The sequence below is a fragment of the Taudactylus pleione genome, unplaced genomic scaffold (assembly GCF_031769625.1).
Source record: "Taudactylus pleione unplaced genomic scaffold, aTauple2 ptg000451l, whole genome shotgun sequence".
NCBI lineage: Eukaryota > Metazoa > Chordata > Amphibia > Anura > Myobatrachidae > Taudactylus > Taudactylus pleione.
Window position 1 is genome coordinate 7,889,011 of NW_028284853.1, and position 14,707 is coordinate 7,903,717.

The 14,707-nt window shown below is 47.9% G+C and overlaps 1 protein-coding gene across 1 annotated transcript; it reads right to left on the reverse strand.

Annotated features, from left to right (window-relative positions):
• Positions 1-3,040: 3,040 nt before the first annotated feature.
• On the reverse strand, positions 3,041-14,224 carry PLK1 (polo like kinase 1). The gene is made up of 10 exons (XM_088448203.1): positions 13,667-14,224; positions 12,288-12,456; positions 9,703-9,847; positions 9,492-9,585; positions 8,130-8,349; positions 7,879-8,043; positions 6,990-7,067; positions 6,758-6,912; positions 5,147-5,329; positions 3,041-3,616 (listed from the first exon to the last, which is right to left on the reverse strand). The coding sequence occupies exons 1-10, from the start codon at positions 14,042-14,044 to the stop codon at positions 3,410-3,412; spliced, it is 1,794 nt and encodes a 597-aa protein (XP_088304329.1). The 5' UTR covers positions 14,045-14,224; the 3' UTR covers positions 3,041-3,409.
• Positions 14,225-14,707: the final 483 nt, after the last annotated feature.

Sequence of the window (14,707 nt, forward strand, 5' to 3'; positions counted from 1 at the left end):
ACTGGAGCCACCAGCAGGACAGTGCCTTCTTGTTTGAATTTCCGAAGTACTCGAGGAAGAAGGGAGATCGGAGGAAACAGGTACGCAAACTGGAAGGTCCACTTCACTGACATAACATCTACCAAGAGAGCCCTAGTGTCTGTCCTGGACCTGTACACTGGCAGTTTGATTGTGTCATGAGGCCTACTTCCGGAAGGCCCCACCTGTCCACTAGGAGCTGAAACACTTCTTGGTGAAGAGACCATTCCCCGAGATGCACGTCGTGACAGCTGAGGAAGTCAGCTTTCCAAATTGAGAACACCTGGAATGAACACTGCCGATATGGCTGGAAGATGACATTCTGCCCATCTCAAAATGTGTGACCTCTGTCATTGCCACCTGACTTAGAGTTCCTCCTTGATGGTTGATGTAAGGTCGTGGCGTTGTCGGCCTGAACTTGCACAGGTTTTCCGTGAAGTATGAGTCTGGCTTGTTGCAGGGCCCTGAATACCGCCCAAAGTCCCAATATGTTGATTGGCAGGGCAGACACCTCTGCTGTCCACCATCCTTGAAAGGAGTGTGGACATGTCACTGCACCCCAACCCCGGAGACTGGCGCCTGTTAGGAGGACCCAGTCGGGAATCCAAAATGGGCACCCCCCCTGGTGAGGTGGCCCATCTGCAGCCACCAAGCAAGAGACAGATGCACCTCTGGAGAGAGTACCATCGTTTGTGCCTTTATCAGATGGGGTAATCCATCGCACCTGGAGAGGATTAGTTTCTGTAGAGGCCAGGAATTAAACTGGGCATATTCCACCATGTTGAAAGTCGACACCATGGATCCCAGTAACTGCATTGCTGAGTGAATGGACACTGGGCAGCTGCATACTCGCATCGGCAAAGTGGAGATCTTTTCTGCAGTCAGAAAGATCCATTGCTGTTGTGCATCCAACAAAGCTCCCAGGTGGAGCATCCTCTGGGACAGAGTCAAGGAGGACTTCATCCAATTGATCAGCCACCCGTGCAGCTGTAGCAGATATTTTCAGCTGTAGGTGGTGGTGAAATACCTCTGGAGACCCTGCCAACAATAAGAGGTCGTCCAGGTATAGTAACAGGTGGACCTCCTGCAGCCGCAGATGGGCTGGCATAATTATGGTAAACACCAGAGGTGCAGTAGAGGGCAAACGGCAGAGCCCGAAACTGGAAGTGTTGCAGTACAGCAAGCCTGAGAAATCACTGGTGAGCTGAAGCAATTAGAATATGCATCTGAATATCCAGACACCATACAATCCCCATGATACATAGCCAGTATAATTGAGCATAGGGTTTCCATCCTGAACAGAGGTACCCTGAGGAATTTGTTCAGGGACTTGAGATTGAGGATAGGCCGATAGGATCAGTTTGGTTTCTGAACCAGAAGAGATTGGAATAACCCGTTCCCCTTTGGGGCAATGGTACCGGTACAATGACCCCTGCCTGACGCAAGGATTCAACAGCCTTCTGAATTTGTAAGGCCTTGTCTTTGTTTGACAGAAGGCCTGTGCAGATAAACTGATTGGGAGATCTTCTGTGGTAGGAGAGCGTATCTGTGAGCACTTCTTACCCAGGTGTCTGTGGTAATCTGACACCAGTATTGGGCAAACTGAAAGTCTGCCTCCCACCCTGGGATCCCCCAAGGGGAGGCCCGTCCAGTCAGGCTGAGGGTTTGTCGTTGGGCTTGGCTATAGTGCTACATACTGACCACATTGGAGAAGTACGTAGGGGGACCTGGGCTACACACTGCCTGAGATCAGCGACTCAGCCAGGAGAAAATGGATGAGACCTCTGGAGAGGCGGATCCGGATGAGCTACCCCAGCACAGCCAGACTGCAGTGGAAAGGTGTGCTGTGCAGCAGGGAGGAGCCTGCTGTTAGACAGGGAAGGCTGCCTCCCCTGGCTGGCGTTAAAGCCCTGGGACACTGGACTCGCGCCCTTACTATCCACCATGTGTCCCTGGTGGTCCTGTGGTAGCACAGGACTCAGTGCCTGACTCTACTATAGTTATCCCCAAGCCCTGGGGGCAAGAGCCTGCAATTTCAGCAGGACACTGCTTACGCAAGGACCTGCCACTGACCTGCCCTGTAGTCCCTGGCCAGAGTCCAGGGATCCTCTGGGGTCCCTGCTAGCAGAGACCCTTGAGGCCTGTCGAGATCCCTGACTCCGTACTGGTGTCGGCAGGTGGCACTGGACTGTCCACCATTTTATAAAACAAAAACACACCTTCAGGGGCTGTTACACAGCCCCCCGCATGTTAGTGACCTGACTCTGGCCAGGCACCTACTGAAACTGATTTGACTCTGGCCTGGGGTATAGAGGGAGACCCAAGTGCATCCTGAGATATCGACCAGGTTACTATAGGGACCTGCAATCGGTGGGTACATGGTGTGCAGGATGTTTGATATCAAACATACAACATACCCAGGAGATTGTACCACTGTGTGTATGCACCATCAGTGAACCTATGCCCTTATCAGAGTTAGAGGCTATGTGCAATCATCCATTTGTCAGCTGTCCTGCTTGGATTCATTTCTCCATGCATAAAAATGTGGCAGACTATGAAATACACGTACACTACAGTATTGGCAAACAAGGCACATTCTAGTCAAATTCAGAACATTATCCAAATATGCAAAATTGTATTTTGGTCACTTCATTTACACAGTTATATGTATTATACAAATAAAACCCAAACTCCCTATCAGCACTCCCTGCTTCCGAGTAGTAACTGTAAACCTTACATGATACAAGTTTAGCAATGTTGTCAGTTATGACATTACTGGCCTTAGACTGGCATGAGTGCCAGGTACATCAGTAGGGCCAAGGGGCTGTTGCCACGATAGCTTTCTACCAATTCAAAGTCTAAATCATGTTCTCTGCTAGTAGTTCCATGTGTATTTATAGCCGTTAGAAGCAGTTTACTAAGGTGACCATTGACAGAAACCCAAGTCTTCCAGATGGCTGGAAGACAGATGTTAGTTTCCCCTCTTATTAAAAAAACCCTTACTCAATGCAGACACAAGGAATATTCATACATATACAAAGAACTTTAATCTGATATTAATATACAAAAGTTATAAAGTTTCATATTTTACATTAAAACCTGACAACATTGAGAAGTGACACAGGGACAGGATTTCGCTCAGGAATTTCATGATACCACCTAACATCCAATTACATAGAAGGCACCTGCAGCAGTAATCGCTGCAAGACAAAGGCAAGTATAAGAACTGTACAGTCCTGAACATTAGACAACTAGTTTATATTTAAATTCTCGGCTCCGGAATAAAAACAGAGTGCTGCATCCGTGATCGTTCACCCTCCCACCTGAATTCAAGAGTTCTGCACATTGGAGGCAAAACAGGGGAGACAGCATCCATATGTTTGTAGTCCAGCTACACAGCAGCCTTTACGTGTATGGCACCAGACTTAGAGTTCTGCAGTTTCTCCACCATAGTGCGGGCGTAACGCAGTCTGCTTGCCAACTCCTTGCAGCAGCCAAATTCCTCTATCAGACTCAACTTGTAAGTGTGGAATTCTCGTTTCTCATCAATATAGGACACAGCAGCCATAAGAGGACACAGAATAATCTTTGTGTGATCCTGGAAGACAGAGGCACAGGTTAAGTGTAGTCAACTAATGGGACAGTTCTAAAGACTGTTGCAGGGTGCCATTGGGGTAGTAGTCTCAGGTAGAGCTAAAAGTTTATATTTAAACTTTATAACAAACACTGAATAATGACTATACAGACATTTTCCTATGCTGCAAAATGCTGAAAATACTGAAAGACACTTGCATCATTTTATCCCCACCATTAAGAGTGATTTAGACACCAAGAACCTTCAGTACTTTCCTTATGGCCACCAACAGCCTTCTATATTGGTCCTGCTCTCAGTTGACACTTTTGGGGTCCAGGACAGTTCCCTTCACTTCTCCCAAGTCTTTTGGAAGAAAAGAGTTGTACAATTTTGCTGCAACTCCTGGAATCTCACAATCATGGGTGTGCGCACATGTTTGGGAGTTTCATGAAACACAAACTTGCTCCTAATTGAATTGACCATTACATTTTCTATGTTGAATGGAAATTTCAGAACCTCACTTGGATCTGATCAGTGTATGTCGTTTTGAAGAGTGTGGATCCCTTGCATCACTACATAAAAGTTTTAAGCCACATTAATAGTGGTTCCCAACTGTTGTCCTCAAGGAACCATAACAATCCAGGTAACGATTAGCCATACTTCAGCACAGCATTTTTCAAATACTGTGCCGTGGCAACTAGTGTGCTGCGATCCAAGTGAGGTTGTCAGATGTTAAGTGCCGCGGTGGTCAGCTCAGCGCATTTGTACTGTAGTGTGTTTTATTGAGGAGGCCAATGTAGTGTGTCTTATTCCTGAGGCCAATGTATTGTTTCATTCCTGTGGAGGCCAATTTGTGTGTATATTTTTATGTGGGAGCCAGTGTGTATGTTTTTCATTGGTCACGCACACTGCATAGCCGGATAGTGTGCCTTGGCAATTTTAAAATCTTGTGTAGTGTGCCTTGAGTTGAAAAGGTGGAAAATCAAGATACCTGTGCTCAAAGTATAGCTATCCTTAAACACATGGACTTTAAGTGCGCCTTGAGGACGGAGGTTGGGAAACACTGCTGTAGAGTTTGAACGGCTTTGTCTGGCCAGTTAAATCTAGAAGACTGCACCCAGCAATTTCACGGCATCTGACACTTGCCTTGAGCGCAAAGATTTGCCAGACAGCTTTTAGTGAGCTGGACTTCATACACCCATAACATTTGGTTATTTGTGGCAAAAAGCTATTTTTTTTTCTTCCAGAGTGGCTTCAACAAACATCTGATTAGAACAGAGGGTCCCAAATGCAGTCCTCAAGGCACCCCAACAGTTCAGGTTTTCAAGATAGAAGATTGGAAGTAAAACAGAAAAAAAAAAAAAAAAAAACTGAGGTACTAATTAAGTCACCTGTGGTCAAGCATGGCCATCCTTAAAACCTGTACTGTTGGGATGCCTTGAGGAGCATGTTTGGGAGCCTCTGGATTAGAACCTTTCAGATAACAGCATCTGCAAATTTGCTAGATGTGCGGGTGTGGGTGGGGGAAGAGAATATGGTCAGTAGTGTCCTTACCTGGAAAAAGTTTATCTGGACCGTTCCATTGCTCAAGTGCAGGATAATAGCGCTCCGTGTCCGGAACCAGGTTCTAAGAAAAGGAAGACGGGCCAGCTCGTCACCTTCCCGAGGAATGATGTTGGCGCCAGCCTTCAGTAGATGTTCACTCATGTAATTCCTGAAGTATTTCAGTAGTGTAATCTGCAGAGAACCATAGAATGATTTAGGGAATTATGCAGGTTATTCAGACTAGAAGCTAACATTTTTTTTGAAAAACACAATCTGCAATGTAATAAAAAAAAAAAAAAAAAAAAAAAAAAAAAAAAAAAAATAGTTCTGGTGTAATATACTACTTTTATAACAAGTTCCGGCACAGACCCAGGATATTCCAGAGTCGGCGGTGTTCACATCAGATCTAGGTCAGCAGTGACCCGGCTCTGGTATTGAAGTGGACACGGAGGTAGTCCACTCCAACTGAAGCTGGCAAATCAGCCAGCATGTGGCGCAATCCGGGTCATCTTTACCTGGATCACGCAGTTTACACTGCAGAGTGGCATGGGAACGACCTGTGGCCAACCCTGAAAAATACCAGAATTAGATCCCTGCATCAACACAGGATTTTTAGCTCTGTGTAGAGGGGATATTATCTGTTCTAATCATTGAGGCTGCTTATCACAGTGATTTTTAGGGGCTGTGATAAGCCAACTAGTGTTCCCACTAGAAAGTGAACAGGACGCTGGGGTTGCTGGCCAGGAGCTTATGCGTGCTACTGAAAAAGGCATGGCCAATTGGGGAGTGGCTTGGCCTTGCAACACCCCCAATTTGTCACACTGGTTTTGCCCAGCACTTATGGAGGTGCTGGGCTTCCCCCAAGCTCTCCCCTTACTTTGAACAGATGCAATGCCAGATCACCACCTGGTGAATAGATGTTGTGCGCATGGCAACTTTTCCCACCTGCAGGACACAGTTTTAGCAGGGTACCACTAAAAGATCAGTCCAGGTTTTAGTGAAATCCATGCTTAATCACAAGTGGTTAACAATAACTGCAGTACTACTTAAGACTTGTGCTCAAGCATGGCTACCCTTAAAACCTGTACTGTTAGTGTGCCTTGAGGATTGTGGTTGGGAACCCCTGATGTAGACTAATGAATTGTTGACATATCATTCCTGGTGGTCCAGCAGTGACTTGCTCACAATGGGGTCTTTCGGGTTCTGGTGGTCACGTGACAGTCTGTCATACCTCAGATATTCCTGCATTCAGGTGTGTATATTTCTCCCCTAACCCTCCCTCTAGTGCCTAATCCTACACAAACCCTGCAGCTTAACCATGTTAACATTCTAACACCACCACATGAGTTATGTTACCAGGCAAACATTGGTTGTCAACCTTTTCACTACATCCCATATTTTAGATGGTCAGAGACTCCCGTATTGTAGATTTATAATCCTGGCTGTCAGCACTCAGAATGCCAGTGCTGGAATCCCAATGATTAGCAGGGTTAGGTTTAGGAAACTTACCGACAGGTGTCGGTATCCTAACCCTGTCAGGATGCTGGCGTCCGCATACTGTACTCGACCCATTGTACGTGCTGTATGAATGAAGCCCTAACTACTACATTGTTGATTTACCTTCTTCGTTAGAACCGATGGGTAAGAGCGCACATTGAGGTAAGACTCAGCGTTATTCCTCTCTATATACTGAAGACTATCGCCATCATTGTACATTATCAGCCGAGTGGAGTCATTGAACAGCACACCGACGCTGTTATCACACAGCTGGTAACCTAAGGAACAAGATTCATCTTAATGAGCTACTGCAGCTATAAGCCACCATGCAGACTTGTTTCAGAGCTTCACTTACCCAAACCATACTTGTCAGAATAATCCACCCATTTGCTGACCCAGAATATAGGATTGCAAGCAGGGTCCTCAGCTTCATCTGAAAAATGAAAGACATGCATTAGAGAAAACCCTTTATATATAATCTATGCGATTACGGTTATATATAGTCTCTAACAGTAATACTTTTATGCAGCATTTTATCCCCCCCCAGCAAGTGTAGTGCATCATTATAGTAACCAGATTCTGATACAGAACCAGATTCCCATTCACTGCTATGCTACTTGCTCAATGTGCTTTAACAAAAAGCAGAGCATGTAACAAACCTGTTACACTGCAGTGTTACGGGTCCATTTACTAAGCCTTGGATGGCGATAAAGTACCAGCCAACCAGCTCCTAACTGACATGTCACAGGCAGTGTTTGAAATATGACAGCTCGGAGACAAAGTGAAAGGAGCAGATTGGCTGGTACTATCTCTGTACAAGGCTTAAATAGACCCCTTGTCTCTAAAGCACGGCCTATTACAGAGTGATTAAGTCAGACTGAGCAGTCACATTCACAGAACACTTCACTAATTAAATTCTAATGCCAAATGTCAACATGAACATGTTACTATGAGGTACTGGGCCTGTGTAGGTTTGAGTTTTTCCATAATAGTTGACTGAACAAGTTTGCTTTGGATTCACACAATAGCAAATGTCTATTGGCACATTCAGTTACAGATTTGCACATAAGGACAGTTGCAGTAGTCCCCATAGGCTGCATGCAGAAGCCCACTAGACATCACACACAAAGCTGCTAGAATGCTTGCAGGTAACTGGATAGGCACTATGTTTAATAGAAGCTAGTGGCAGCTCACTTGTATCTAGATCCCGGGGCCATCTAATCTATAAATGGGCACAGACTGACCTTGATTGATCACAGCTTTCTCTGACGGTTTAGCAGCATTGACACTGGTGAGCTGCTCCATCATGTCAGACAGGTAACAATCTGCAGGTTCCGTCATCTCCGTAGGGACCATCTCCTCATCCTTAGTAGGCACCACTGGTTTCTCTACTTGTGGAGAGTCCTGGCCTGTACACGACAGCATGAGGGAGTGAAGGGACAATACCATAGATTCAGAAGACCTCTTATGAGGAGCTGAGGAATCGGGCACTTACCATTGTTTATTGCGGTAAGTGGTTTCCGGAAACTCTGCTCAATACTACTGGGTGCAATGGAGAAGCGAGGGGGCACAGTCAGGCAGGTAGTGGGGAGTCGAGAAGGAATGTAACCATTGGTGAAGAAGTCATCGTTGAGCAGTTCATCTATAGTGGGCCTAGTTGTAGGGTCTGAACGGAGCATTTTCTGTATCAGGGCTGCAGCTACAGGGTTAATGTGCTGCAAGACAAATTGCCACATTCAAACAACTTTCTACCATAAAATCAGACTTCTGAGTCAAGAGTAAAAAAAACCCATTAAAAGCATAAACTTTAAGTGCAGCTGTGAAGGTCAGTCAAAGAGAATTTAATTTAGTGACTTCAAACTATGCAGATCTCTACAGTTTTCACAGGAGAGCTTTGCAACACCACACAGCAAGTGTCAATCAGTGCTATCCCTGTAATTGCTGGTCATTTCCTATGAGAGGTCCTTAGGTTTATGTGTAATGGGAAGAGCTGTAACTGGACAGCAAGTGACTGCCATGTTATGTACTGGCAACACTCTGAGAGGGCACTACCAAGTTCAAAGGCTGATCAAATGCTACTCTGTCTCTGCATGACGAAGCCTAGTGTTCACTCTAGAGTGAACAGCAAGGAGGCTGCCGTCCGGGGAAGGAGCACTTCTGTGCTGGCTATCCTGAAAAGAGGTGTGGCCACCATGGAAGAGGGTGTGGCTTCATGTCACCCCTTGCTTGTTACTCTAGGGTGGTATGCCCAGTACTTACTGATAGTGGGCTGACCCCAAGCTCTCCCCTCACTGAATAGAGGTCATGTGCATGGCATCTATTCGCTGGCAGTGATCACTAAACTGCAACTAACCCACCCACAGGGCACTGCAGTCTGTAGGTGGGGACGGCTGAAGGCAGGCTGTTTCAGTGGGACATCGCCATGATGGCAGGGCACATTTTGTCTTTTTAATTAAAGGCAGGGCCCCCTCCTGAAACCGCTTAGCAGTAACACTAAAGCCCATTTAACATAACCGTTCCAATACCGGTTATTGCTCTCTAGATAAGACCATTAAACGCTTTCTTTGCATAAGGTTTTTATTAATACATATATTTTTATATGGTAGTGGAAGAGATCCAAACCTTCGCCATGTTCCACCATCCATGCATCGGCAAAGCTCAGCACTCTGCTAAAGTGGGAAACTAATACGGGGTTGTTCATTCTTGCACCACTACAGCCTGCCAGGTATAGCAGATCAGGTTTTTCTACTGCTGGGACATCACTGGAAAAGCTTGGGGGCAGATACAGTGTGTTCGGCAGCTCTGACACAAGACTACTACTACAAAGCCAGTATACCAACCAATTGTTCTAGATTACCTTGGGAATTGCATATTCATTCTTTTTAATCCTTATGTAGGTTTCCTTTAGACATGACGTTTCAAAGGGAGGCTTACCAACCAGTAGTGTGTACCTAAGGAGGAAGAGACCATACCATTTGCCACCAAGCCATTCTCTAGCTTTCCAGATGTACTACAGCAGGCCTCAGCCATTCACAGCCCCCCACTTTTGTGCTGCCATTTCTACTCACATGATGCATCCTAATGACCAGATGTCTACTTCAAAACTGTGGCCTTTCTTGCCCAAAACCTCAGGTGCAATGTAGTTGGGGGTCCCACAGAGGGTTTTCTTCCGCTCCCCATCAAATTCCACTTTGGTCGCTAGCCCAAAATCACCTAAAAAAAAAAAAATATAAGTGGCTAATGTTTCATTGTTCCTAGATTAGGTCCAGTGTTTGAGTAAGGCAACTAGTGACACCAAGGAGCATGAGACAAGCTGCACACATCACCATCTATTTCAGTAGACACTCATTCTGCCTCACTCTGTAGTGATGTGCAGAAAAATAAGGGAATGCACTGGCCTAAAAGCACCTTCACCTAACAGACCCCGTGGCCATCACGCAGAATTGACATTGTATCTGGACACAGATCAGTCTAGTTGATCAAACTTAGAGGCAATCTATAGATCTTGGCACACATATGGCTACATATATCCACAGGAAGGGGTATGAATTGTCTTAGGGGCTGCACCAACGGTATACGTTTAGGATGCCGGCAGCTGCAATACCGACCGCCGGCTCCCGACTCCTCAATCCTGGCTAGGGTTAAATGACAAGCATCTAGATTTTAGACGCCTGTCATTACCCCAACGCCGGGAGACCAGCACCCCGATCATAGGGATGCCTGGTGCAGCAAGTGGACAGCCGCAGGGGAAAGGGGGGGGGGGGGGGGGGGACGACTTAGGGTTAGTCACCCCCCCCCCGGGAGGGTTAGGCACCCTCTGGGAGACTAAGGTTTAGGTAGGGGGGGACGTTTGGGTTAGGCACCCCTAAGGGAGGGTTGGTGGGGTAGGTTAGTTGGTACTTACCTGGGGATGATCAGGAATGCCAGCACTGTCGGGATCTCTTCCTCTGTCGGCCTGACTCTGCCGGGATTCGAACTACCGGCCATGCAGCCGGCGGTATTGCTTACCGATTCCGCACCAACTGCTGCCAACATTTAGAAGAGTGCATGTGTCTAGTGGCTCCCACTGCAGTAGGGGGGGGCAAGCAATATGTGACTGCACTACATTATCTAGTTTGGGAGGGGGAGGGATTATTTCCCAAACTTTGTCTCCCAATATGTTAACTGCTGGAACCTGGATCTGCCAAGATTAGAGAAGCACATCACAGGCTACTGGTTAGTACCCACTGATGATTTCTGGCTCGATATGAATGTTTTCTCAGAGATACTTGTCAATTACTTGTATTACTCAAATTCAGCTGCAGACAGCCAGAATCAGTGTCAGCTAAACCTTTGCGCAAACTTAATCAACTGCAGACAACCATCGATTTTTACTTTCTCACAGCTACATACCATTGCAAGAATGGGGTTGGGTATGAAATTCTGGCTGTCGGGATGCTGCTGGTCAAAATACCAACATCAGCATCCCAACAGACAGAATACAGACACCCATAGAAAAGTATGTAAGCATTTTCCCACACCCTACCCTGGTATGCAGTTAGGAAGCCGGCGGACCTAATGCCAACAGCCGGCTTCCCAACTGCTTTATCCTGGCGAGTGTTAGATGACAGGCGGCTGTCATTTTACAGACACCGGGAGACGGGCACCCGGCATCCCGATCGAAGGGATGCAGAGTACGGATAGCCGCAGGTGGGGGGGTTGGACACCCCTGGGAGGTACTTGGGTTTAGGTGGCAGGGAAGGGGGGGTTAAGGTTAGGCACCCCTAAGGGAAGGTTAGGGGGTAGAAATAGGTTAGTCAATACTTACCTTAGGACAATTGGGAGTTCCTCCTCTGCCGGGATGCTGCTGTCAGGCTTCCAACCGCCAGGCAGGTGTCCGGCAGTAAATCATACCGATTCCCCTAACCCGCCTAGTGCCTAAGCCTAATCTCCCTTCCCCTAGTGCCCAAGCTCCATCTTCCTGTACCCTAAACCTAAGACCCCCTCCCCACTACCTAACCTCCCCCTAGCACTGCGATACCTTCAGGATGCCAGAGGTCGGGATACTGGTGTCAGGATCCCGACCAGTCGGGATTCTGTTGCCGGTATGCAGACATTTCGGCATCCCACACGCCGGAATGCCAACTACATGCCACAAAAATGTTGCAGTGACCGCAGTAGGAATTGGCAACAACGGTCAATGGTTTTGCTAGTGATGATGTAGATCAGATTGTTTGCTGCCATCTATGGCACTAGTGTTCCTTTTACCTTTCCCATGGTGCTTAGCACCACCCCTGATGTGACCCACAAAGCCTGCTGCATAATAGTGCAGGGATAACCATTGGGGGTGAAATAAATGGTTTACACCCGATTGTTACACACAATTGATGGTTAACCCACCAATGGCCATTCCTAGACAGCAGTCACCACTATTAAATGGCCATGCCTAGCTAAGATTAACAGGTACACATCATTACATAACCATTTCTGAATGAAATGGGAAGCCGCTGCTCTCAAGCCTGCAGACTACTGCCCTCCACAATCTAGTTCTTCTGAACTGCACATGTAGAAACTGGTGTACAGTATGGTGACAACTACAGGACATCATGTAATGATCATACAGAGCAAATCCTGCAGAATAAGTAGACGTCTAATATAACTTAATAGAAGTTACCTATTTTGACCTCCATGTCATCATTGAGGAACAGATTCCCAAGTTTCAGGTCTCTATGGATGACCTTGTTGCTGTGAAGATACTGGCAGCCCATGATAGTCTGTCGCAGGTAATAGCGAGCTTCTGGCTCAGTCACCGCTTTCCTCCTCTTGTGTAGCTCCAATAAGGACTAGTGAGAAAAGGCAATAAGCTATAGGTTTAATACCATCATAAGCCAGATTCACACAAAGTAGTCGCCATACAATATAAAAGGGACAGCAAGAACTTCTTGTTACATGTGCATTTACTACTACCACCAACAGCAAACTACACAAAGCACGGGGTACAGTGAAGACAAATCAAGTCAGTCGACAGTGAGGCCATTCTATCAGAACTATAGGGATGAAAACATAAGGGAAGGAGCTGCCGGGGTTACAGAAGAAAATTCCTGCCAGGAAAGAGCAACTGAAACGGTGCAATGGTGCAAGGCAGAGAGCTGCCAGCAGGGGGCAGAGAACCGGCTGCAGTTATGGGAACCGTTCCTGAGGCCACACAGCCGGTAACTGACATTCCAGCACCCTGCACTCGCTACTTAGGGAGAGTGCACAGAGTTCTAGAACTGACATTACTTATATAAACCCTCAGCACAAAGCATACACCACAGCATGAGATAGGGGGGCTATCACACTTACCCAGTATATAACCCCAGTACAAAGCATACACCACAGCATGAGATAGGGGGAAGGGGGGGCTATCACACCCCACAGTATAATCCCCCCACTCAGCGGCTGGGGGCCCTTCAATGCGGCAACTGAGCACCCATCCTACATTATGCCGGGGTCTCCCTGCACACTCCTTGACCACCACATAGCACACCGCCTCCTAGAGGCACATGACTGTATGACCACCCAAGTACTCTCTGTATAACTGGCTGCCAGGTTACTAGATAACGGCTGCTGCAGCACCTTCCCCAGGGGCAAGGCTGTCAATCATTGCCCCAGGCAGATCAGAGGGGACTGAATGCAAGCTCTTGGGTCCATCCTATTATACAATGAACATAGCTTCCGCAGTAAGCGACCTGACACCGGAGTATGGATCCAAGACCTAACACTCCATCCCCATTACATAAGATAACGTCCCCCATAAGGGACCTGCGGCTTCCTATAGCTGTTGTGTATGTGCCCCAAGAGCTAACACTCCACCCCCATTAGCTGCTGTCTGGTCCCAAGCGCTGACACTCCATCTCCAGTACACTACACCGCAGCAATCGACCCACGGCCCCCTGAGCTGCTAAGGAACCACAACTGTCAGCGAGACTGGCCCGGAGCGGAAGGCACGCTGGGACTTGTAGTTCAACGGCACAAGGTTCCCCCAGGTGGCGGACCCGTGTGCCTACGTACCCTCCGCCGGCAGAGCTCCAGCACCACGTACACGAAGTCGTTGTCCTCGAAAAAGCCGTGGAAGCCGACCACATGCCGGTGCGCCAGGCTGCGCTGGATGGCGATCTCCATGGTCATCTTGTCCTTCTGGTGCGGCTTCAGCAGCATGGTCTTGGGCACGATCTTCCCGGCGAAGACCACCCGGCTGCCCAGGTCTGTGATCTCGTAGCACTTGGCGAAACCGCCCTTGCCGAGGAAGCGGCCGCGGAGGTAGCGGCGGCGGGTGCGGGTATCCACCAAGATCTCCGGGATCTCCTTCGCCGCCGTGGTGGTGGTGGTGCCGTGGACCCCGGGCGGCTTAGCGGGCAGGGCGGCCGTCTTGGCGTCTACCTGGGCCATGGCTGATGAGGTGAGAGGCTGGAGGAGCGGGACGAAACAGGTACCCCGGCGGCAGTGGCTCGGTGCTGCTTAGTAGTGGTGCTGCTGCCCCGGCGCCTGCTGCTCTCACTCTGCTACTGATACTCCCGGCCCCGCAGCCGCCGTTGGTTTTGAAGCAGAATGCGCGCTCCTCATTGGTCGCTATGATTTAAATTCCAAAGCCGCCGGCCGCGGGGCACCATGGGAGACGGGCGATTTAAAGGACTGGAGGAGGATCAACAAGCTTTATTGGCAACAGGAGTGAACAAGAAGCGTACAAAGCCAGGCTGGCGAGCACAATGTGTGTTATCCGTTTTATCACAGATAACGAGGCTATATACTCTTGTGTGTACATATATATATATATATATATATATATATATAAACTTCCTCTGGCAGCGGCACCCCCAATAAAATATAACAGTAGGCAGGAGATTATGCATAATCTCCTGCCTACTGTTATATTTTATTGGGAGTGCCGCTGCCAGAGGAAGTTTATGTGGGACCATTGATGGCTACATGCGGAGGATGAGTGTCCCGGTTTAAAGGGTTGATATGGTCAGGGCCGGCGCTAGGCAGCGCTGCGCCCAGCGCCGTCCTGTGTTGCCACCCCTTCCCTCCTCCGCTCCCTCCCCCTGTGCTTAA

What these genes read in the sequence shown, in the direction of transcription:
- PLK1 (XM_088448203.1), bottom strand. Translation starts at nt 14,044, where the DNA reads ATGGCCCAGGTAGACGCCAAGACGGCCGCCCTGCCCGCTAAGCCGCCC. An exon ending in TGGAGCTCTGCCGGCGGAGG is followed by an intron (nt 12,457 to 13,666) that starts GTACGTAGGCAC and finishes TTTTCTCACTAG; the next exon opens with TCCTTATTGGAGCTACACAA. An exon ending in ACTTACCGCAATAAACAATG is followed by an intron (nt 8,044 to 8,129) that starts GTAAGTGCCCGA and finishes TGTCGTGTACAG; the next exon opens with GCCAGGACTCTCCACAAGTA.